The sequence below is a fragment of the Bos taurus genome, chromosome 22 (genome assembly GCF_002263795.3).
Source record: "Bos taurus isolate L1 Dominette 01449 registration number 42190680 breed Hereford chromosome 22, ARS-UCD2.0, whole genome shotgun sequence".
NCBI classification, from domain to species: Eukaryota; Metazoa; Chordata; class Mammalia; order Artiodactyla; family Bovidae; genus Bos; species Bos taurus.
The window spans coordinates 6,786,060-6,812,017 of NC_037349.1; the positions used below are offsets into that span (position 1 = coordinate 6,786,060).

Consider the following 25,958-nt stretch of genomic DNA (forward strand, 5'->3'; position numbering starts at 1 on the left):
AATTTGAAACTCTGAAATAAAACTGCCAAAATAATCCCATTGTATTTTTCTTAGCTGCAGAATATCAGATTTGGCACACAAGGAAGTTTTGGAGGGCAGCTGGAAGGGTCCATCCCAAACTATCAAATTATATAAGGTGTTCCATAGCCTCCAGCAGTCCTTAATGTAGGAGATATTTCAATTTTTAGATGACAGGTCAGAAATACTGAAGTATGAAATACACTGATAAGAGAAACTGCCTGGTCAATCTTCAGGAACATGGTGAATGGCCTCCTTTTCCATGTGAATTCTTTTCTGTTGCAGTAATAGGTAAACCTTCTACCAGTGAGTATTAAAGCTCAGGAGTATATACTTATATCTGTGTTATAGAGGTATGTGATCCTCACCATTAGGAAAGCAACACTTATTTGGTTTTTTTTTTTTTGAAAAATCAACAAAATTCACAGATCCTTAGCTATATTAAGAAAAGAGAAAAAAAGACTGAGACAAAATCAGAAATGAAAGAGGAAACATTACAACTGATGCCAAAGAAATAAAAATGCTCTCAAGAGATTACTGCAAACAGTTATACATCAACAAATTGGGCAATCCAGAAGAAACAAATTTCTAGTAACATACTATCTTTTATGACTCAGTCATAAAGAAACTAAAAATTTGAGCAGACTTATAACTTAGAAAGAGACTAAATCAGTCATCAAAAACCTCCCACCAAAGAAAAACCCTGGACAAGATGGCTTCATTGGAGAATTTTAACAAACATTTAAAGGAGACTTAATACCAGTCCTTCTTAAATTCTTCCCAGAAATTGAAGAGGAGGGAACATGTCCAGGTGTATTCTGTGGAGGCAAGCATTACCCTGATCCCAAAAGGAGACAAGGATACTACAAGGAAATTGTAGATCAATGTCCCTGTTGAACACAGATGCAAAAATCCTCAACAAAATACTAGCAAACACAGTTCAACAACATGTTATACTATATATCATGACCAGATGGAATTTATTACTGAATGCAAGGATGGTTCACCATATGAAAGTTAATTAGTATACATAACATACCACATTAACACAGTGAAGGACAAAGGCTACATGATCATGTGTCAGGGAATGTTTAACAGGAGGATTCCTACGTGCTGTTTCTCACAGGTCCTTTGTTTCTTTTTAAGCGGAACAGCAGGCTGCTCCCAGGAACTGGGGTCATTGTGTGAGACAGGCTTCAATGTCCTTTAGTAAACATTCTCTTTACGACAAAACTGCTTCGTCTCGATCCCCTTTCTTGAGATATGCATTGTCTCCTGACCTTGTGACCATCACTATCCCTTGTTCCCTTGGTAACGGTTACTGTATGTTTGGTTTTCTGATCTTTATCATTGATGAAAGAAACTTCTTGTACTACAGCCTATATATATACTCACAGAAAAATCATTAAAGCACCTTTGCTCCATCTGAGCTTGGGTCCCCGTGTCTGTCTTTCTCTTTCTCTCTCTCTCTCTCCAGCTGATTCCCTGGAGCACAGAGACCCGTCTTGCTCACTCTCCTTCCCAGCCTTCTAAGACTCTCTCGAGAAGGCACCCTGTGCCTTCACCCTGCCTTGAGAGGGCACCCGGTGCCTTCGTGAGAGACGCAAGTCCTGTGTCAAGAACTTTATTGGTTTTCTGCGTAAACCAGGGAGTATCAGCCTCTTCTCTCTTTCACTTTCTTATCTTCGCCTCCAGACCACCAGGTCTCGGTCTGTTAAAGGACCCCAACAATCATTTCAATTAATGAAGAAAAAACATTTGACGAAATTCATCACCCTTTTATACTCAGCAAACTGGGAAAAACTCCACGTAAGACTGTATATGAAAACCCATAGTTAGCATTGTACTCAGTGGTGAAAAACTGAAAGCTTTCCCTCTGAGATAAGGCAAGAATGTCCACTCTGCCTACTTCCATTCTACTGAGTAGTTAAAGTCGTAACCATACTAGTCAAGAAAAAGAAATAAAAGTCATCCAGATAGGAAATGAAGGAATAAAATTATCTTTCTTCATAGATGACATAATTTTGTATGTAGAAAACCCTAAGTATTCCACCAAAAAAAAAAAAAAAAGCCACTATTAGAGCAAATTAATGAACTAAACAAACTTTCAGGATACAAAATCTACACACAAAAATTCATTCTACTTTTATAAGCTAACATGGAACAGTCCAAAAAGGAAATTAAATAATCCCACTTACAATGGCATCAAAAAGAATAAAATACATTGGAATAAACTTAAGGAGGCAAAAGATTTGTATAGTGAAAATTACAAAACACTGCTGAAAGAAATTACAGAGGATACAAATAAGTGGAAAGACATCTGTGTTTGTGATTGGAAGGCTTTATATTGTTAACATGTTCATACTGCACAGAGCAGTCTACAGATTCAATATAATCCTATCAAAACCCCAAAGGAATTTGTTTTTCAAAAGCAGGAAAAATTCTAAGATTCATATAGCATTTCAAAAGATCCTAAACATCTAAAACATCTTGAGAAAGAAAAGTAAAGCTAGCGTCTTCCTGATTTCAAAACTTATTACAAAGCTGCACTCATCAAAACAGCATGGTATTGGCATAAACACAGATGTCAAGCTGAGTACTGTCACTATTTAACAATCCCAAGGGGTTGTCTCTTATTGATTACCAGTCTCAGGAAGAACTCCAGACTCTTGTGCCGTTGTATCTGGGTATTAGAGTTACAAGGAAAACGCAAGTGATGGGACAAGGCCTTACCTATATGGTGAACAGACATCAGCTTCAGTAGTAGACATCAGTCACTCCTCATTCGCTGGTTCCCCTCATTAGCCAACACAGGGCAGTTGGCCTGTGAGCACCCCTCTTAAGCCACAGTAGAAAGACCTCAGCCCTTCCCCTGTGTAGTCTGAAATCCTGGAAGCTGAGGGAGTGCCTGAGGGCTGCCGTGTACATACTAACACAGAACAAACAAAGGAACATTCATTGCGCTTGAAACAGGAAAAGTTATTCCCACACAAAGTGATAAGCCCTGCTCAGGCTCTCTGGGTTCTTTATCTCTTGGGTAATGCAGTGTTCCAGGCCCAAGGCTCATTATTATACAGCTGAATGAGGGTCAGAAGACTGCACAGACAACACTGCATTTCCCAACAGAAGACAGCCCAGTGGGTCAGAATAGAGAGCCCAGAAATAAACCCTCGTGTCTGGTCCCAGGAGGCGCTAGTGGTGAAGAACCCGCCTGCCGGTGCGGGAGACTTAAGAGACGTGGGTTCCATCCCTGGTTCTGGAAGATCCCTTGGAGGAGGGCATGGCAACCCACTCCAGTAGTCTTGCCTGGAGAATCCCACGGACAGAGGAGCCTGGCGGGCTATAGTCCTCAGGGTCGCAAAGAGTCGGACACGACTGAAGCAGCTTAGCACACACATCTATGGTCACATGACCTTCAACACACGTGCCAAGGAAGAAGGACAAGTGCCAAGGGGAAGGACAGTCTTTTCAACAAGTGATATTGGGAAATTTGGAATATCCGCAGGCAGAAGAATGAAGTTGGATACCTTACCTTACATCATATACAAAAAGGAACTCAAAATGAATTAAAGACCTCAAGATAAGACCTGAATTATAGAACTCCTAAAAGGAAACATAGGGGGAAATCTTCATGACTTGGTATTCACCAGTGATTTCTTGGACATAACATCCAAAACAGAAGCCAAAGTAGGGAAAACAGGACTACATCAAATTTAAAAATTTCTGCACAGCAAAGGAAGCCATCTGCAGAGTGGAAAGGCAGCTGACAGAATGAGAGAACATATCTGCAAGTCAAATATCTGATACAGGATTAAGATCCAGAATATATAAAGAGCTCCTACAACTTAACAAGAGATTCAGTTTTCAAATGGGCAAAAAAACTTGGCTAGACATTTCTCCAAAAAAGATAGACAGATGGCCAACAACAAGCTCATGAAAAGCTGCTCAGTGTCACTGATCATTAAGGAAATGCAAATCAAAATCAAATGAGATATCACCTCACACCCAGTAGGGTAGCGGCTATCAAAAAGACACAGTGACAAGCGCTGCCAAGAATGTCGAGAAATTGGAACCCTGTGCCCGGCTGGCGGTGGTTTAGTCACTAAGTCATGTCTGACTCTTTGCAACCCCATGGACTATAACCCACCAGGCCTCTCTGTCCATGGGATTCTCCAGGCAAGAATACTGGAGTGGGTTGCCATTTCCTTCTCCAGGGGATCTTCCTGACCCAGGGATTGAACCCAGGTCTCCTGCATTGCAGGCTGATTCTTTACTGACTGAGCTACGAGGGAAACCATGTGCCCTGCTGGTAGGAATGTAAAATACTACAGCTGCTATGGAAACAAGTGTATAAAGCTTCATCAAAAAATTGAAAATAGAATTAACATTCAGGTGCTAGTCTCTCCCTAGGTGCCTGTCTGCTCCCTGAGTAAGAACACACCTCTGCTGGGGACTTCCCTGGTGACTTCCACTGCAGGGGGCGTGGGTTTGATCCCTGGTTGGGGAACCAAGATCCCACGTGCCTCTCAACCCTCTTCACCTTCCCACAAAAGAACACACCTCTTTCTTACTCTCTGACAGCCTGGGGCAAGGACTCCAGGGCTTTTCTGTCTGAAAAGGAAGGACAGGAAGGGCCAGAGCTGATCTCCGGGGATACTCATGGGTCTGTCCAGCTGCTGCAGGGCTGCACCCTCAGCACCGGCCCTCCCAGCTTACTTTCTGGGAGAGCTGGAACAGTATGGCGCCTTCCTGTTGATGCCAGTCTTCCTGCCTGCAGTGTGTTTGTGCTCATCTCCTGACAGGTGTAGACTGAACTGGTATTTGGGGGTCAGGTGCACTAGCTGGCAGGTGGTGGGACTCCCGTGAGGTGTACATAATAACGTGGAGGTCGGACTCACCTTTAAACAGAGTTTGACATTCTTGATTGTTTCTGGGGGCCAGATGGTTGTCTTTCTGCATTTCCGCAGCTGTGACTTCACTGAGCGTGGCCTTCGGCCCGCTCTGAGCCTGGTCTTGCTGGGGCCAAGGGCATGTGATGAAGTTGCGTGTCCCCTGGTGTTTCCTGGACTGACCATTAGGATGCATGTATGCATGCGTGCTCACTCTGTTGCGTCTGACTCTGTGCGACCCCATGGACTGTGGCCCGCCAGGCTCCTCTGTTCATGGGATTTTCCTGGCAGGAATATTGGAGTGGGTTGCCATTTCCTTCTCCAGGGATTATGATGTATAACACCCCAGTTTCCTTCTGTTTGAAACAAAAAGGCCTGATAATCATAAAACATGAAATCAAGAATGGCCTTTCCAGCTTCCTAGAAGGAAAGGGATCTGCCACTCGAGGGATCCAAGCTCTCGGCCAAAGATGCACAGCCTTATTTTCTACACTCAGAGGCAGTCAGACACGCACAAAGCATGTGGACCGAGGGAAGGACAGACTGCAAAGAACAGCAGCCCGGACAGACAGCTGCAGAGCTCCCTGACCTGGAATGCAGTGGTCCGACTTCCTTGACATGAGAGTAATTTCTCACACCCGCCGCTGTGGGGCGAGCACCTGGCATCCTTGGCAGAGGGAAGCAGTTCATACCTCCGTGCTTGGCTTTTATTTCAGGGCTTTTAAGATTGACATTAAAGAGCGGCCGTGTGGCTCCTGATGTTGTACTGCTGACAGCGTGTGAACCGCTCTGTCTGATCTCCTCCCTTCCTGGTGCCCCAGGGAGGACAGAGGTGGAAATCCCTGCCCCTCGGTGGACACAGACTCACCTGGGGGGCACGTGCCTGCAGTGGGGGCCTGATGCAGTGGTGGCAGCGTACAGGAAGACTAGTTCATGTGAGATGGTTTTTTTTGACCTCAGGTGGAACTGTGCCCCTGTGGGCGGTCCTGGGAGGGTCCGTAGCGGAGAGAAACCCCAGACCCGGCTTTGTAGACCGCGGTTTTCAACCTGACCTTGCCCAGGGGAGCGTGATCCTCTGCACCATGTGGCTGCGTGTGTCTGAATGAGATGAGTCACGCGAGTGGGAGTACCATGGACAGACAGCGATGCTGCTGAGAGGCAGGATGGTCATGGTCAGGGTGGGATTGGAGCTTCCCTCCACGGAGAAGACGGAGGTGCTGCTTGGTACTGACTCTCACCTCCCTGCCCCCCACAGTGCCTTTTTCCTCTTGCTTCCTACTGCTTCCTCCCTATAAGCCTTTCTTTTCCTTCTTCTTCTTCTTTTTTTAGAAATTAAAAAAGATTATTTTTGGCAGCACTGAGTCTTCACTGCTGCACAGCCTTTTCTCTAGTTACAGTGAGTGGAGGCTACCCTCTAGTTGCACTGCTGGGGCTTCTCATTGCTGTGGCTCCTCTTGCTGCGGAGTATGCATGGGCTTAGTTGCTCCGAGGCATGTGGGAATCTTCCCAGACCAGGGATTGAACCCATGTCTTTGCATTGGCAGGCAGATCCTTAGATACTGAGCCATCAGGGACATCTCCTATAAGCCTGTCATCTCTTTGCTGTTCCTTAAAAGGTATCCCTTTTCCTTCCCCCTTTGCCCGCACTTCACCCCAACAGAAGGAAATCAGCAAGGAATTTTGCTGAAAGAAGCCGGCAGGGCTGGGAGCCAGGCGGGCGTCCGACCTCAGAGGGCTCCCTCAGCCGTGGGGGTGTAGGTGGCCTTGGGGTGTCGCTGAATCCAGTCTCCTCACCCTGAGAGTGTGGCTGCCACTCGGTTCTGTTTTCTGGAAGGCTCTAAGCTCTCTGACCAGGACTGGCTGCTCCTTTGCTTATTGGTTACCCAGGACCATGAATGAAGTGTTATTCACGGATTCCTGGAGAATGTTGGAGCTGGTGTGTGTCCCTTGTGAGGAGATCTTTGATCAAGTCATTGTCACCCAAGATCCCTTGTAAGTCCCTGGCGCATGGGGCTCTTGAGGGAGTCAGAGGGAAGGGAGGAGGAAGGGCCTTCTCAAAGCCAAGCTGCTGGAGACTTGTGAGAACTCGAGGGTGGCCCGAGAGTACATTTCCAACAAGCTCAGGGTGGTGCGGGGCCGGCGGAGGGGGGCGCCTACGTGACAGCGTTGCAGTGGGGCCCACACCCTCTACCTCTGCAAGGCTCAGGGGCAGAGCCTGGCACACGATCGCCCGCCTGCCATCTGTTTTGTTGTTGCTGTGCTCGGTCTCTGTTGTAGTGTGCGAGGGCTTCCTGTGCTGTGGAGCGTGAGCTCTAAAGCACTCGGATTCTCTGGTTGAGATGCTCTGGCTTAGTTGCCCTGCAGAATGTGAGATCTTAGTTCCCAGACCAAAGATTGAACCTGAGTCCCTTTATTTTTTTAATTGGAGGATAATCGCTTTTCAATGTTGCATTAGTTTCTGCCGTACAAGGTGAATTAGCTCTAAGTATACGTGTACCCCCTCCCTCTTGAGCCCCCTTCCCAGCACCCCCCATCCCATCCCCTAGGTCCTCGCAGAGCGCCAAGCCCTGCTCCCTGTGTCACACGGCCGCGTCCCACCAGCCAGCTGTTTCACACGTGGTGGTGTGTAGGTTTCAGCGCTGCGCTCTCCATCCGTCCCACCCTCTCCTTCCCCGGCTGTGTCCACAAGTGTGTTCTCTGTGTCTGCAACTCTGTTCCTGTGAAAGGTGGATTCCTAACCACTGGACCGCCAGGGAAGTCCCTGCCGCCTGCTTCTGTAGTTCTCATGGAACACAGTTACTCCCATCCTCCTGCGTGTGTCTGTGGCCCCTTCCATGCCCCAGGGGCAGAATTGCGTCATCGTGATGGAGATCATGTGGCCCAGAAAGCCCAAAAAGTTTACTCTGTAGCCTTTCCCAGAAAAAAATGTGCCAGCACCTGCTCTAGCATGTCCTTGACGCCTGAGCCCCGTGGTTCTAACTATAAGAACAGACCCCACTTTCTTCACTGGCTAAATAGTCTTGGACCCTTAACTGCCAAGATGCCAACTCTGCTAAGCATCCTCTGGAGGAGAAAAATATGAGACTAGTAATGACTGCTGTTTACCTAGATCTTTGGAGATCACAAAACACCTTCAGACCTTGCAGCAACCTTGACAGTGCTATACCCATCTTACGGAGGCACAGACTGAGGCTTAGAGGGGACCGAAAGTTAGTGATGAACCTAGGTCTTTGGTTCTCTCTGCCTCCCACCCTGCTTCTTGGATACAGCCCACGTCGGGTGCACTTGGTGTATTAGTCATCTGTTGCGTGCATGCTAAATCGCTTGTCATGTCCAACTCTTTGAAACCCCACGGACTGTAGCCTGCCAGGCTCCTCTGTCCATGGGATTCTTCAGGCAAGAATACTGAAGTGGGTAGCCATTCTCTTCTCCAGAGGCTCTTCCTGACCTAGGGATCGAACCCACATCTCTTACGTCTCCAGCTTTGGCAGGCAGGTTCTCTACCGCCAGCATCCCTGGGAAGCTCTTACTGTGTAACCGATTACCCCCAAGCGTCACAGCTTGAAACAGCAGTAAACACGTGTTACACTCTCAGTGTCTGTGGATCAGGAATTCAGGATCCGCTTAGCCGGGCAGTTCTGGCTCAGGTGTTTACCTGAGGGTCAGTCTGGTATCTTCGTGGGTTGCAGTCAGTTAAGGCTTGGCTGAGCCTGGACATCCACTTCCAAGGCAGTCGCTCACCTGGCTGGCAAGTTGGTGCAGGCTGCCGTGGGAGACCTTGTTCCTCTCTCTCTGGTTCTCCCCTCAAGACCGCTTGAGTGTGCTCACAACATGATCCTTTTCATGACTTGGTCTCCCGAATCACGAAGCATCATTTCTGCCAGACACTGTTCATCAGAAGCATTTGAGGGACACTTGTATCTAAGAGTGCATCAGAGAACTTGTAGATGTGTTTTTAATTTTTTTTTTTTTTTTAACACCAGAAGCATTTTATATTGCTGCTGCTGCTTAGTCACTTAAGGCATGTGACCCTGTGGACTGTAGCCTGCTGGGCTCCTCTGTTCATGGGATTCTCCAGGCAAGAGCACTGGAGTGGGTGCCATGCCCTCCTCCAAGGGATCTTCCTGACCCAGGGATCGAACCTGGGTCTCCTGCATTGCTGGCAGATTCTTTACCGCTGAGCCACCAAGGAAGCCCATTCTGTCTTGGGCTATAGCCAGTTAACAATGCTGTGTGGTTTCAGGTGAACAGTGAAAGGACTCAGCCATACCATATACATGGATCCGTTCCCTCCCAAACCCCGCTCCCGTTCAGGCAGGTGACCGCCCATGAAACACAGATATATTTTTAAACCAGCCCAGTGTGCAGATTCCCATTCCATTGCCTGCTGGCACTGTTGGGCTTCTGTGGATTCCCTCTGTGATTGAAAATTTTAAATATTTGCTTATTTATTTGACTGTCTAGTCTTAGTTGTGGCAGGTGGGGTCTTCATTGTATCATCCGGGATCTTTTGTTTCAGAGCATGGACTCTCTGGTTGTAGCACACGAGCTTAGCAGTTGCTCTGCAGCATGTGGGATCTTAGTTCCCTGACCGGGGCTTGAACCCGTGTCCCCTGCATTGCACAGTGGATTCTTAACCACCGGGCCAGCAGAGAAGGCCCCCTTAGTGATTTAACTGGCCGTACATGTCAGACTAAAGTTCTAAGGATAAGCAAGGTGAGGTCACAAAGTACTGGCATCACCGAGGCTCAAGCCTTGTTCTGCTCTGCAGCACCTGAAGGTCTCCTCTGGTGGTATTTGAGGAGGGGTCAAGGAGGGCCAGGGGGAGACACCCACTGTCTTGGGGTGTGTGGAAGTGGGAAGATGACCAAGAAGAAAGTGGTTTAAAGCCCCACCACCCAAGCCGGGTCATTCAGATCTGCATCTCCTAGGTCCTGGCCGCCTACTCCCATTTGAAAACAGTTTTCCTAACCTGACCTTCCCCGCCTCCCAGATCAGAAAGCAGAGGCCCAAAGAGACACAGTTTCTTGTTGGCGAAAGCAGCAGGTATTTAAGCACACTTCGGTAAGACATCACAGGGGTGTACAGATTAAATTTGCCTTTCCAAGTCTTTGTATTGATTAATCCTTATCGTAGCTGCTGGCTACATTTCTTGTCAGATCTCTTTTCCACGCTACGTCTGGGTCTGATGGATAAGTCCTAGACCAAGTTCATTCTTCTATGTCTCACCACCTCTGTGGAATGTGCTTCAAGTGGAAGAACTCCTCTAGACAGATGGTGAACTCTGATTTCTTCCCACTGAACAGGGACCTAAGCTCCTGAATCTTGCATAAGCAGGGTTTGGTCACCCCCTAGTGGATAAATGGAAAAGGTGGCCATGCTTGCTGAATAGAAATGCTGCTGATAATTGCTTTATAATATTGTAAAGCAGTTACCTTCCAATTAAAAGAAATCAAAAAAAGAAAAAATAGATTATTAAATTTAAGATACATACATTCGCCATATGGATGGGAAATTTCTTGAAATCTAATTTTAACTATCTACCATGTAAACTGGTATGTGATAAAACATAATTGTTGATGATTACTAATAGAAACTTGGGCTTCCTTGGTGGGTCAGCTGGTAAAGAATCTGCCTTCAGTGCAGGAGACCCAGTTTGATCTCTGGGTCAGGAAGATCCCCTGGAGAAGGGAATGGCAACCCACTCCAGTATTCTGGCCTGGAGAATTCCATGGACAGAGAAGCCTGGCAACCTACAGTCCATGGGGTCGCAAAGAGTCGGACACGACTGACACGATAGAAACTCAAAAAAAGAGAAGCACTGCTGATCTGTGACGTGGGGGTGACTCTAAACAAAGCTCCACTGGTGTTGGGAGCCGTCATCTTGAGTGTGTGGTTCTTTGATGGTGCAGAGAAGAGGTACAGGCTTATTGTTCTGTCACCTCCTGTGGCCCAATATATTAGTAATCTGACTTATTTGCAACAATGCAGGAAACAAATAAAACAACAGTATGTGCACGTGTGTGTATTTCCTGATGCAGAGAGTAAGTACGATGGTCCACAGCGGTGGTCCCCACCCTTTTTGGCACCAGGGATCCGTTTGGGGCTGATCCAACCACATTACATTTATTGCACGCTCTATTTCTATTATTATTATATCAGCTCCACCTCAGATCATCAGGCATCAGATGTCAGAGGTTGGGGACCGTTGGTCAACAAGATTGGCTAAATTTTTTCTATAAAGGGCCAGGTGGTAGATACTTTAGGCTTTGCAGCCAAAAACCATGGACCCTGTCGTCATAGCATGAAAACAGCCTTAGATGGTGCTTAAATGAATGAGCATTGGCTACATTTGTGGACTGTACGTAACAGGCAGTGGGCTGAGGGTAGCCATGGACCACTGTTATCAACCCCTGTGCAGAAGAAGGAACTGGACTGTGTTCATCTCTCACACGAGGTAGTCAAGTCCCCAGGGGCTGGCACGCATGCCCTGCTCGCCACTGGACCCTTGAGCACCCAGCACTGCATCTGGCTTGCAGCAGAGATGCTCTGGTGTCAGCCTCTGTTGGGTCTCCACTGTGGCCTGCAGGTTTCCTCTAGTTGTGGTGAACAGGCCTCTCTCATCGTGGAGCAGGGGCTCTCGCTCACGCAGACTGAGTAGTTGTGCTGTGAGGGCTTAGTTGCTCCTTGGCATGTGGATCTTAGTTCCTGGACCAGGGATCGAACCTGCGTCCCCTACAGCACTGGACCACCAGGGAAGTCCCTGCCTGCTCAGTCTTCATCTGCTTCTGACCATCCAGATGTGGTTGGGACCTTGTGCTTAAAGGTCTTGTGTCAGCCAAGTTTCCTTGTGTAGAACTTGTCACAGTTCATAGTCAGATATCCATTGGTGGACCTTCTCCAGAGGCAGAAATGTCTGCTCCACTCACCATGACACCACCAGGGCACACTCAGTGAGCTTTTTGATTGCATGTTGTCACATGTGTGTGGAAGAGGACACCACTCAGCATGGTCATACTCTTCGGTTCTCTCCTGCAGGACGCCTAAGAATAAATCTACAGGAGCTGGTCTCCACTGGTACTTTATTGCAAGGAATCAATATGGTAAATGATTTCAAGCCCAATGAGGTATTTCAGAGGTGTGCTGAGCTCACCTGCTGGATCAGCGCAGCTCCGAGGGGCAAAGGCAGCTGGGAACAGCTGGTACATTGCTCCCAGGGTAGCCTAGTTCATCATCAGAAGTCACCTGTCTGTTTTGAAGACTGAAAGACAAATGGTAATCATGCTGGTTCCAGGCTAAGGTCAGAAAGAAATCAGCCAGCCGGTAGTGCCTAGAAAAAGCCCTGGCTCATAAAAGACGCTCAGTACACGTTTGAATAAACGAGACCCTTTGAACTCCTCTCTGCAGCAGAACAGCTGTCACAAGGCTCAGAGGCTTCACAGGCAGGAGAGTCCTCATGGACAAATTCAGCATCATTTTTCAAAACCTAAGGCATCTGTTTCCTTGGTTTGCAGGACATAGGGTATGGAAGCTGTGCGTGGGCGAGTACACGCAGAGGGCCAGCCGGGCTCAGTGACAGCCTCAAGAGGTCACCAGGTGGAAGGCTTTCAATGTAAAAAATTTTTCTTCATAGAAAAGCATGGGTATCTGGTACCATTTGGGGGTGGGAGTGGGGATGGGGCAAGGACTCTTATTCCTCAAGGTAGTAATTGAAGAATTCAGTTCACTGCATCATCTCTATTGCTTTTCTTCTTAAAAATATATTTATTTAGCTGTGCTGAGTTTTAGTTGCAGCATGTGGGATCTTTAGTTGTGGCAGGTGGGATCTAAGTCCCTGACCAGGATTCAAACCCAGGACCCCTGCGTTGGGAGCTCAGAGTCTTAGCCACTGGACCACGAGGGAAGTCCCATCCCTATTGCTTTCCTCCTCGTTATCATTTGTTCAGGTCAGTATCCAATATTTATTATCATCTGTATGTAAATATTAGAGTCACATATTAGAGTGAACTCGTAACTACAAACAACTCCTGTGGTTTCTTTTGGTTTTCACTAAAGTCAGTAACATGCATAATTTTTAAAAATTTGCTCACTTGTCTTGGTAGCTAATTGCTCTCACATTTGTCCAGTAGCCTTTCAGTAAAGTCTCCCACAAGCCAGTCCCATCAGATAATCAGAGTTCTCATTTTTCACTTGGACAAATTTCTCCGGGGGATCTCCCTTCACCTTGAAACTCCTGCCTTTCTGTTGGGCTGAATGTCTTGTTCCCTGGATCCCTTACCGTCCTCTTTCTTGGCTTCCTCCCTCACTTGGGGTGGAGCAAGTTCCCCAGTAGTCTCACCAGGTGCAAAAGTAGGGAAAATAACATTGAGCGCGGTGCTGACGGCCGACACCATGCTTGTCTTTTGAGTCACTTGGCTCCAGTCTGACCTGGTTACCATCCATGCCTGGGTGCCTGTCATGTCTAGATTTCCCCTCCTCTGGGGGCTTACCAGAGTTCTGTTGGCTTACTCTTTTGTTCCTCCTTTAGAGTCTATGCCCTCATTTTGTTGGGTCATATCCTTCTAGATTCCTGAGAAAGAATGTATGGAAGGTAGATTTTTTTTAGACATTGCGTATCTGAAAAAAAAAAAAAAAAACAACAGTGTCTGCCTCTTGCTCTTCATTGGTAATTTTCCTGGGTCATTTCTGGGTTAGAAATCACTTTCCCATCTGAAACCGTTTGCCATTACTTTCTAACATCCTGTCTGCTTTTGGAAAAAGTGAAAAGCCATTCTGGTTTCTGATCCTTGGTGGGTCTTTGGTTGTTTGAAGCATCTTTGCACCTGAGGTTCTAAGATTTCATGCTGAGCCTCAGTTGAGTCTGTTTTCATCCATTGTGCTGGGTACTCGGGGGAGCCCCTTCTAGGTGGACATTCATCCAAGCTTCAGAAAAATATGTTACTTTTGTCTCCTTTCCTATTCATCTCATTCTGATGAAAGTTTTCAAAGGGTTTAGGAAAGGAACAAAATTAGATTCGTGTGTTCATTTTGACATCTTTCCCCCCAAACCTAAAATATATGCCAAAGCTATAGGAATTGGCCCTGGCATAGCAGTGCCAGGTGGAGGCAATAGGGCTTCCCTGGTGGCTCAGCGGTAAAGAACCTGCCTGCCAATGCAGGAAACACAGGATATGCAGGTTCAATCCCTGGATCGAGAAGATCCCCTGGAGGAGGAAATGGCAACCAGCTTCAGTATTCTTGCCAGGAAAATCCCATAGACAGAGGAGCCTGGTGGGCTAAGGTCCTTGGGGTCGCAAAGAGCTGGACACGACTGAGCGACTGAGCACAGCACATTAACAGTCAATACAGACGAGTAGAATAGAATAAAGATTTCAGACACTGACCACCAGTATGTGATAACGGATCACCTGACCATTTGCGAGAAAGAAATAAAATTGAACCATCTTCACCGCATTTGTAGAACTCAGTTCTAGTTTGTTTACAGATTAAGCAAACACACAAAGCTCTCAGAAAATATCAGAGAATATTTTTATGATATTGGTTCTGAGGAAGCCCTTCCTAAGCACATAGGAATAAAAGAAAGCTCAACCTATTAATTGTGTAAAAATTTTAAACTCCCATGTGACTGAAGACTGAAGTCTAAAAAGTAAACTGGATGGGAAAAGATTGCCGCCTTTGTTGCTGGTTACCGTTCCTGTTATGTAAATATTTCTACAGATCAGTAAGGACATGATTTTGTACAAATATCAGTAAATCAGAACTGGAAATGGCTAATAAGCCTTTGAAAAGATGCTCTTCCATCCTCACAACTGATCAGGGCAACGCGAACTAAAAGAAGAAGGATCCTGTACATCACTGGTTCTTAGTGTGCAGTCCCTGACCAAGAGCACCGTTTGGGAATTTGTTAGAAACGCAGATTCTCAGGTCCCTTCCTAGATCTACTACTGATCACAAGCTCTGGCACGGAGCCTCTTCGCCTGAGGGTTAGTGAGCCTTTCCGGTGGTTCTCTGATGTTGAGAACTGGTGCTGTGAAAACACAGTGGTCAGTGTCATGGATGAGACTCACGTCGCTGAGTGAGAGAAACCACGCATGGGGGTGTGGCCGGTAAGATTCCATGCCTTTCAAGTTCCAGACCAGGGATGGTAGAAACCAGGGGACTTGCTCCCCTCGGAGGAAGGAAGAAGTTAACTGGGAGTGAGGGTGGAGCCCCCAGGTGCCCTGTTTCTTGAGATGGATGCTGGTGACACAGGTTAGTCCAGTTTGTGAAAATCCATGGAGCTGTTCGCTTAGGGTTTGTGCACTTTACTCTGCACTGTACTTCAGCCAAGCAGTGAAAGGCAAAACATGAGCTCTCTCTCTCTCTCTTTTTTTTAAAACCAGGTTTTTAATCATTTACAACCTGGGCATTTAATGAGGTTGGAAAGGAAGAGCCGGCATGCTCTGATGAGATGAGTTAGCACAAGATTTTTAATGGCTAATTTGACAGTACTTCTGAAGCTTAAAATAGCCTAGAAATTGCATTTATAAGACTATTATCCGGGAATTTGGGTTTGCAGGGATATACATTCTATAAGAATGTTCCCTGGACATGTTTTGTCGAAGCATAAAGGTGACAACTTAAGTTTTTCTCCATAGGGAGCAGGTCCCATGAATTATGGAAAGCTGGGCCGCTGTTAGAATCGACGCAGATCTGGAAGGAGGGCCTCCGTGGTACGGCTGACCCAAAGACAGAAGTCATAGGCATCGTATACCGAGTGATCCATATTTTTAAAGGAAAAAGAAAAGGATTTGCAGGTGGTAATGATAGTGATAAATGCAAGCGAAAGAAGTTAAGAAGGGTAGACATAAAATTTTTATGTTGGTTTCTCTTGAGAATTTACAGCTGGTAGCTGGGGTTATAACTTCTTTGTGTGCTTTATATATGCTTCGTCTTCTGCCAGGTTCATTTCTGCCTGCATTTATCACTTTCAAAAGTTTTTTTTAGGTCTCAGATTTACCATTCCAAAAAAAGTGTTAGCCAAAATAATGCTTGTCAGTGAAAAACAAACAGTATTTTTGAACTCTAAGCAAATAAAGATGAAGAGTTTGTCTTAAATACACACACACACACACACACAAGTCTAAGCAAATAAAGATGAAGAGTTTGTCTTAAACACACACACACACACACACACACACACACACACACACACACACACACACACACACACCAGGAGATGAGCGTTTTTGTAGAGTGATTTTCATCAGCGTTGGTTATAGTGAGAGACAAAAGTTGCTTCCGGGTGTGTTTCAGTTGCCCAAGAAATTCTCTCGAGTAGGAATTCTTGAAGACAATTTTCAAGAAAACTGTCTTTTCTTGACAGTTCTTTTCCTGTGTTTGCTGATGAGATCTTGGGTCAAATATTCCTACTCTTTGACAGACTGCTCAGTTAGAGATATCGTCCTTGTCTGTAAAAGATGACCACTGCTAGCACGTTAGAGCATCTCTGGACAGTGGACCCCACTTGCTTTTAATAATGAAAAGCATTTTCACATTCAGAGTCAAGAGCTCTTAGTTAAGCCCATGTAGCTGGAGTTGACTCATTGGAAAAGACTCTGATGCTGGGAGGGATTGGGGGCAGGAGGAAAAGGGGACGACAGAGGATGACATGGCTGGATGGCATCACTGACTCGATGGACGTGAGTTTGAGTGAACTCCGGGAGTTGGTGATGGAGAGGGAGGCCTGGCGTGCTGTGGTTCATGGGGTCACAAAGAGTCGGACACGACTGAGTGACTGAACTGAACTGAACTGAGGTGGATGTGAGCTTATCCTGGCAACTCTCAAACCCTTGCACGCTCCTGGAGAGACACCAGCCCCACTAGCAGTGGCTCCTCCCATGGTTATTTCCTGGGTGAATCCTCAACAAAGGACCCTTCCCACCCCTTCAGTTTGAATCAAGAAGCCCGTGATGTTATTTCAGATTCTGCCATGCCAGATGACGTGTGTTACCTGTCCTATTGATACAATGGAAAGTCACATCTGTGTGTGTAGGTTACCTGTCAGTTATGATGAATTCTGGACCATAACCCCAGGGGTGTGAGTCTTGACGCTTTCTGGAGTTTTATCCTGTTTGATACTTCTTCGCTTTCAATAAATTCCTTTGCCACAGGTATGAGCCCCAAAATACATAAATGCTTCTTTGGATTCACATACGACATGGGGCAGATAAAAGAACCTCAACTTTCAGCTCCAAGGAGGGAAAGTAGCAGTGTTCAGAGTCTACTCTCTGCTCCCCAGTACAGACATCCAGACTTGGACAGGGAGGTGGGCTTGTCTCCATGAGCACTTTCAAAGGTCCCCCAGAAACCTGTCTTAGTGATGCTCACTAAATGATGCTCACAGGAAGTCTTCCTTCCTAAAGCAGGGCCTGAACTCTTCCCCTGGACCATCCACTTCTAATCCCATCCTGAGGTCCCAGGCTCGCTCCAATGAGATAGGTTGTAACCTGAGCCCAGGTCAGCCCTGCTAACCTGTTCGTATATTTCATCTTTTCAGCTGAGGAGGTGACACCCTAATCCACTGAGGAGTTTTTCCAGAGACTCGGGTGTAATTCCATTTTATTGTAACCTAGTCCATCAAAGCCGTGAAGGTCCTGACTCCTTCTGAAATTTGCCTTGAATCATTCACTTCCTAGTACTCACCAGCGTCTTAATCTTAAACACATTGTCTTCTTCTTCCACTTGGATTATTACAACAGTCTCTGAATTTGTCTCTCCAACCCCTACCCAGCCACCTACATGCCCGTTCTTGCCATGTAGCCAAAGTGATCTAACAAAAACTTAACCTGTTCATATCATTGTCTTGCTCAAAACCCTCCCTTAGCTCGTAGGATAAAGTCCAAAGTCCTTAGGTGTCCTGGCCCACAGAATCTGACCATCGCCAAGCCTTCTAACATCTTGTACCCATGTCCTAACATCCTCCACTTTTCTACAGGTTCTAGAAGGCCCTTCCCCTGCAGCTCTCTGCTCGCATCATGCCCTCTGCCTGGAACAGCATCCACCCAGCCGTCTTCATAGCTCTTAGTGGGTCTTCAGGCTCTTCCTCAGCATGGCCTCCTCTGATACTTGCCGTTCCTGCCTGCAAGCTCACAGCCCTGTTAGAGACTCTGGTCACACCCTTTATTTCCTTCATAGCGTGTTCACAATTGTGACTGTTCGCATATCTCCCCGCACGAGGCTCTTAAGTGGTACATGAGCTAGTCTGCTCGGTTCCTGCCTGGCTCTGTCCTCGGGGCCCATGAGCAAGAAGCCTGGCCTGTGGTAGGTGCTCAGGTGTCAAGGCCAAATGACCAGAGTGATCAGAGTCCGTTTTGTGTCTCATCCCACGGAGAGAGCTGAGACAGGAAGGAAGCTGCTTGCCCTGAGTCATACAGCACCCAGTGCCCACCCCGGACACCTGATGCTATCTCCTGGGGATAGGTTTTAGATGCCAGCGTTCCTGTGACTCAGGAATGAAGTCCTCCCGGGCCCTGGAAGGGGTGGGCAGGAGACGGACACTTCATTGTGGCCTCCCTCCTTGAGAACCAGGAATCCCTACAGCATGGGTCAGCATCCTTCCTCCACTCAGTGCTGATATGACAGAGCTTTGGGCTCGCCCTGCCCTGCCGCAGCGGTGAAGCCAGGCAACTGTTGCTGGAATAAACCCACGGCTTGTTTCTTGTTCCCTTGACAGGTGTCGGGAACAGATTCCAGCCACAGATGTGTGTTGTTTTGTCCGTCTTTATCAGCGCTAACATTTGTTGATTAAATTATTCGTTCATTCATTTATGCATGCCTGCATCCCGCACTATGAGACTTGTGGGATCTGCAGTCCATGGGGTCTCGAAGAGTCAGCAACTTCACTTTCACTTTTCACTTTCATGCATTGGAGAAGGAAATGGCAACCCACCCTAGTGTTCTTGCCTGGAGAATCCCAGGGATAGGGGAGCCTGGTGGGCTGCCATCTATGGGGTCACACAGAGTCGGACATGACTGAAGCGACTTAGCAGCAGCAGCATCAGCAGCAGTTCCCTGACTAAGGATCGAGTCCAGGTCCTCACAGTGAGAGTGTCGAGTCCTAACCACTGGACTGCTGGGGAATTCTAGGGCTGGCATTTAAAAATGAAGTTTATCAGCACGTACAAACTTGAGTTTCTGTGTTCTCCTGGGGGTAGGCGGGGAGAAAGATGGAGAAAACCAGCCCACAGCAATTGGCGGGAGCTGGGCAGAGACAAGGCGTGGGCTTCCTGTTTGCCTGGTCTCTGCGCAGCCTGCTCTGCTGCTTCATTTTACCTTTCTGGTATTTGTGGGAATGTGAGTTTGCCCCCAGTCACATTTGTTACATGTATCCATATGTATGCATGAAAGTTGTAGTTGACACTTTGTCTAATTGTTTTTTTCCTCTGTGTCCACTTCCTCCTCCTCCTTTATTTTCTCTTCCATCTCTCTTTTCCTTCCCACTCCCTCTCCCGCTTGACAGGTTCTGGGACTGCTGGTGTGGACACTCATCGCTGGAACGGAGTACTTCCGGGTCCCTGCCTTTGGCTGGGTCATGTTCGTAGCTGTGTTTTACTGGGTCCTCACCGTCTTCTTCCTCATCATCTACCTAACGATGACCTACACCAGGATCCCCCAGGTGCCCTGGACCACGGTGGTAAGCAAACCACGAGTGTTCTTCCTGTCCGTTGCCCCTTAGGTGGGATGGAGTTTAGTCTTCCATTCAATTTGCGATGGTCTCTATGCCGGTAAAGCAGAGGGCAAAGCCAGGGAGAGCCCAGCACTGGTGGTTTACACCTGAGTGTGGAGCATCATGTTGGAAGGTCCAGGAACTCCTTTTAGGCAAAGTAGCCAAGCGGTCCTCAGAAGACTGAACCGAGAGAAGCTCTGTTCTCTCATCTAACCTCTTGTTTTATTAATTCTCAGTCAACAGTGGCACCTGGATACAGGTGTGTCAAGGCACAGCCGCGGTAGATCTTTCATCCTTCCAACACCTTCTGATGTCGTGGCTTTAACTCTTTGGGCAGCAGAGTTCTTTGATATTGAGATGCAAAGAGTTAGAATGAAAAATGAAAGGCACTGCTAGAACAACGAGGTGTGCTCATATTTGGGAGCAGGAGTGGTCACAAGTGACTGGACTGTTGTCCTGACTCCATGCGGGATGCAGGACAGCAAAGGGAAACACAGAGTCCAGAGATGCGGGCCGTGGATAGGTAAGAAAACGTATAGATTACAGAACCGTAATCTGCTTGGACACCAGAACAATACCCTAGACCTTTGGTGACAGAAATTTCTTGCAGTTCTAGAGGCTAGACGTGTAGGATCAGGTGTCAGTAGAGCTGGTTTCTGGTGAGAGCTCTCTTCCTGGCTTGCAGATGCCTGCCAGTCTTGCTGTGTCCTCACATGGCAGAGAGAGAGGAGAGGATGTGAACTCCCTTTCATTTCTTAGAATGAAATGACCCTCCTCTGACCCTAAATACCTCAAAGGCTCCTTAACCGAATACTATCTATCACTATCTATCGCATTGAAGGCTAGGGCTTTAGCATATGAATTTGACGGAAAAACATTCTCTCCATAATATTCTGCCCACCCAAATCACACCCATCTCACATGCAAAGTGCATTCATCTCAACGTCCCTCAAACTCATTCCAGCATCAACTAAAATCTAGGTCCAAAGTCTCCTTTTAAGGGACTTCCCTGGTGCTCCAGTGGTTAAGACTTCACACTTCCAGTGCAGGGGAGCTTGATCCTTGATCAAGGAATTAAGATCCCTCATGCTGCATGTAAAAATAAATAAAACAAAAAGATAAATCAGACAGGTGCTAATCCTGCTTAAAAAACAACCGCCCCCACCCAAACCAAAGTCTCCTTTAAATATTATCTGTGTCAGATATGGGTGAGACTTGAGGTACAGTTCACCCTGAGGCAAAATTCCTCTCCAGCTATGAACCTGTGAAACCAGGCGAGTACTTCCAAAATACAGTGGTGGGACAGACACTCCCGTTTCAAAAGGGAGAAATAGGAAAGAAGGAAGGGGTGACAGGTCTCCAGCAAGCCCAGAAAGTTACAAGGCAAATTCCATCTGATCCTAAGGCTCCATAATCATCCTTTTGGTTCAGTGCGCTATCTTCTGGATCCACCTGGAGAGTACTATCGCCCCAGTGCCTCTGCAGGGTCCCTCCCAGAAACCAGAGAGGTAGCCCCACCCTTTGAAACTGAGGAGGAACTAGCCTGCCCAGTGGGCCCATGACAGGAGTGCCAGCCCGGATGATCTCTGAATCGCCTTTCTTTTTGTGAAAGATAAAGCTGTGTCACAGGCATATAGTTCTGTGGTTCTGTCCTACAGAATCCAAGAAGGTCAGCACCCCTCCTTCATTCTGGCCTATCTCCATCCCCTTCTGCTCTAACTGGCAGTGTTTCTACTGGCATAATCCCTTACTTATTCATGGCTTCTACTGAGATTATTATTCAATTGCTAAGTCATGTCCAACTTTTTGTGACCCCATGGGCTGCAGCACACCAGGCTTCCCTGTCCTTCACCATCTCCTGGAGTTTGCTCAAACTCATGTCCACTGAGTCGACGATGCCATCCAACCATCTCATCCTCAGTTGCCCCCTTCTCCTGCCTTCAGTCTTTCCCAGTATCAGGGTCTTTACCAGTGAATCTCTTCTTTGTAATCAGGTGGCCCGAGTATTTGGAGCTTCAGCATCAGCCCTTCCAATGAATATTCAGGGTTGATTTCTTTTAAGATTGACTGGCTGGATCTCCTTGCAGTCCAAAGGACTCTTAGGAATCTTTTCCAACACCACGGTTCCAAAGCATCAGTTCTTCAGCACTCAGTCTTCTTTATGGTCCAACTCTCACATCCATATATGGCCACTGGAAAAACGATAGCTTTGACTAGACAGACCTTTGTTGGCAAAGTAATGTCTGCTTTTTAACACGCTGTCTAGGTTGGTCATAGTTTTTCTTGTTACAGCCACACTTTAATTCTAGTTCCAAAATCTGTACCCAACTCTCTGCTCCAAATTCTGTATTCATCGGGGTTCTCTAGAGAAATAGAAGTAATAGAATGTTTATCTATATAAAAAGATTTGCTCCAAGAATCGGCTCATGGGCTTATGGAGCCTGAGACATCCCAAGACCTGCAGACAGCAAGTTGGAGGCCCAGGAGAGCTAATAGGCCTGAGAACCAGGAGAGCTGCTGGTGTAAGTTCTAATCCAAAAGCTAGCAGGCTTGAGACCCAAGAAGACCTGACGTTTCAGTTGAAGTCCAAAAGCAGGAACAAAGACTGGTGGTCCGAGCTTAAGCCAGTCTGGCAGGAGTTCCCTCTCACTCACAGGGAGGCCAGCCTTTTTTTGTAGTCAGGCCATTACTGACTAGGTGAGGCCCACCCATACTGGGAAGGGCAATCTGCTTTACCCAATCGGTCTACTGATTCAAGCATCGATCTTATCTAAAAACACCTTGATACACATCCAGAATAGCGTACCAGCGTAAGTTAACACGTCAGATTAACCATCCCAGCACTTTGTGTGATACATACTAAAGTATGTATCAAGTGGGATGCCCACATTTGTATTTGGGGAAGCAGATTGACTGACTCCTGCCTGTTTACCCAGAAACAAAAGTGAGGATTCCCCATGAAGACCTTCAAGAACCAGGTGCAGTTTCTGAGAGTTAAGTTCATAGTGGTTCCACACATGCCTGGGGCAATGGAGGCAGCCCTGGGGGAACTGGCAGCCTGCTTCCCAGGCAGGCGCAGGAAAGACTGCCTCGTTTGGTTGAGGGAGTCACGGAAGGCTGGCACCCCGAAGTTGTGGCACAGGGGATCCAGGTGAGGGGCAATCACAGTGAGTTGGGGAGATTTAAGAAAAGCTTGAACCAGGTCTTGAGGAAAATGCTTGAGTGCTGGGAAGAAGATGAGCCTGGAAAAGCTAACATGGGAGCCAGTGGTCCAGATGTGGGAATGGGCAGGACCCTGACTTCCGCCTCTGCCCAAGTCTCAGTTCTGAGCCGATGCTCTGGACTAGAGGCTGGCAAACTTTCTCTGTCACAGTCATCCAGCTCCGCTTACCATGGGAGAGCCGCCGTATACACTTAGTAAATGAACAAGCATGACTTGTTCCAGCAAAAGTTTTTACATAAAGACTGGCAGGTAGGAGACCTCCCTGGAGGTCCAGTGGTTAAGACTCAGTGCTCCCAATGCAGAGGGCACGGGTTCAGTCCCTGACTGGGGAGCTGGGATGCCCATGAGTTGTGAGCGGTGCAGGCAAAAAAGTAAAAAACAAAAAACAAACAGAAAAACTGGTAGACTTGAGTTTCTCTGGCCTTTTCACACATGGGTGAGCAGCCCTGACAGGGAGGTGATGGTCTTTCTTGAAGCGACAAAGGGGTTAAACACTTCTGAAGGGACTCTAAGTCTCATTCTGCTGACTGCTAGTCAGGAGTCTTTATCTTGCTGACCTTCAGCCTAGAGCATCTATTAGTCTCTTTCTCTCCTCCAAGCCTAAGATTCCTTCATTGATCTATTACATTAAAAATTTAAAACATTGCCTGTAATGTTACTTTTTTTTTTTTTTTTTTTTACTTGTTTAACGATGCTTCCTTCTGAAACTCCCTGGTTTTAAAATGCTCTGATTTGCATTTTCAGAATTTGTCATCATGAGGCATGTCCCCATTCTACCATAAGGAAGCTGAGGTTTGAAGCCTCCTGACTTTGTACAGGTTCACACACATCTGGGCCCATGTCTCTCGACTTCCACCCAGCAGTTTTTTTCTGCCATCGTCCTGCTCTGGGTGTTTCTCTGCCCGAGAAGTAATTAGAACCCTGGCCAGCAGCCAGGAGACCCCTTCACATCAGGCGCTGCACGCTCACACATGTGAGGAGATCAGAAGCTCAGACAAATGAGTGTAAACTCAGAAAGTATGGAATCCTTGCCACCCAGACCCATGGACTTAAACAATTGCAGAATAGTCTTCAACTAGAAATGAGCTGTGTTCCCAGAATCTCTAGGTCTTCTGTTGTTGGCTTTTCCCCCCTCCCTGGAGAATCTAGAAATCTGGGTTTCTGTTTCAGCTCCCCCATTTTGGAGATGTTTGCAGCCAAATTTTGGAAATTTCATGTACTGCCAGTAGATGCCAATAAAGATCAGGTGTGTCTGGCCTCTAGTTGGGATATTTTATTTGCTGCTCTCATTGAGGAGCCCTTTTATAAACCCTCATGCCTGTGTGAGTGGAGGAAGCAGCACGCAGCAGGGACCCCCTAGGTGCAGAGGAGCCGCCTTCTCATTAGCCTCGTCCCCTGCCTTCTTCCTGCATCCATGTGAGTGCCTTGCCAAGTGCGATTCTAGCTGCTTCTGGGGTCTGGGGGTGCCCAGACCTTCCCAGGCTCCCTAAACACTCTGCACCTCTGCTTCCCAGGGTCTGTGGTTTAACGGCAGCGCCTTCGCCTTATACCTCTCAGCTGCTATTGTGGACGCATCTTCCGTCTCCCCGGAGAGAGACAGTCACAACTTCAACAGCTGGGCGGCTTCGTCGGTGAGTGAGCCTGTCATCCTGGGAGTCTCCTCCTCCCTGAGGCCACCTGCGGATCAGAGGGAAAAGGACAAAATTACCTGCAGGACTTCCCCAGGTGGTTCAGCAGTAAAGAAAGCGCCTGCCAGTGCAGGACAGGCAGGAGACGCGGGTTTGATCCCTGGGTCGGGAAGATCTTCTGGAGGTGGAAATGGCAACCCATTCTGGTATTATAGCCTGGAGAATCCCATGGACGGAGGGGCCTTGTGGCTACAGTCCATGGGGTCACAAAGAGTCGGGCGTGACTGGGTGACTGAATAAGAATAATTCTGCTGCCTATAGCATCCTTTTGGGGAGAGACAGAAGATATGCACTCTAGGATTCTGTTTAAGTAGAAATTGTTGTTTACACCGTAACAGTGCCTGCAGGGATAAACCCTAGCGGAGTTTCCTTCCAGGGACTGTGATGGACCATGAGGGGTGTGGGATGAGAGGCTTCTGCTTTTTAATTCATGTACTTCTGTACTATTGGCATTTTGGAATCGTGTGTATTTTTCAAATTTAAAAAACTAACTTTAAAAGTTTCTCTGAGATTGGCCTTAAAATATTTCTTCAGCATCAGAAGTGTTAGGGGAAGTGGGCAATTAGACAGGAAGGCCAGCAGGGTGATGTTAAAGCTGATGGGTGATCCATGGGTGTTTATTGTACCAGTGCTTTAAACTTATATTTCACAATCTCTGCATGCATGCATAGCAAGTTGCTTCATTCATGTCTGACTCTTTGCGCCCCCATGAACTATAGCCCACCAGGCTCCTCTGTCCATGGGATTCTCCAGGTAAGGATGAAGTGGGTGCTTTACCCTATTAAAAGATAAACAGCATGAGTCCACATGAGATTAAAAATAATGGTCTGTTGTAGTTAACACACACAGCAAGAATCAGCTGGGCAGTTGCAAACTATTATCTATAGGATGGATAAGCAACCAGATCCTACTGTATAGCACAGGGTACTATATTCAATGCTATGCTATGCTATGCTAAGTCACTTCAGTCGTGTCTGACTCTGTGCGACCCCATAGATGGCAGCCCACCAGGCTCCCCCGTCCCTGGGATTCTCCAGGCAAGAACACTGGAGTGGGCTGCCATTTCCTTCTCCAATGCATGAGAGTGAAAAGTGAAAGTGAAGTCGCTCAGTCGTGTCTGACTCTTAGGGACCCCATGGACTGCAGCCTAACAGGCTCCTCCATCCATGGGATTTTCCAGGCAAGAGTACTGGAGTGGGGTGCCATTGCCTTCTCCATACCCTGTGATAAACCATAATTGGAAAATAACATGAGAAAGAATCTATATCTATATATAGATAGATAGATGTAGGCTTCCCAGGCAGCACTAGTGGTAAAGAACCCTCCTGCCATCGCAGGAGATGTAAGAGACATGGGTTTGATCTCTGGGTTGGGAAGATCCCCTGGAGGAAGGCAGGGGATTGGAGTAAAACTACAGGCTTCCCAGATAGTTC

The 25,958-nt window shown here is 47.1% G+C and overlaps 1 protein-coding gene across 2 annotated transcripts in view; it reads left to right on the forward strand.

Moving 5' to 3' along the window:
- CMTM8 (CKLF like MARVEL transmembrane domain containing 8) overlaps window positions 1–25,958 on the forward strand; it is a 103,150-nt gene that overhangs the window by 69,698 nt on the left and 7,494 nt on the right. For both annotated transcript variants that reach the window (XR_009492286.1, NM_001046358.1), the window contains exons 2-3: window positions 19,408–19,581; window positions 24,352–24,468. Coding sequence is in view for 1 of the 2 variants with exons in the window: in NM_001046358.1 (NP_001039823.1) it covers window positions 19,408–19,581; window positions 24,352–24,468 (291 nt within the window). In the remaining variant the exon portion in view is untranslated. The remainder of the gene's footprint in view (window positions 1–19,407; window positions 19,582–24,351; window positions 24,469–25,958) is intronic.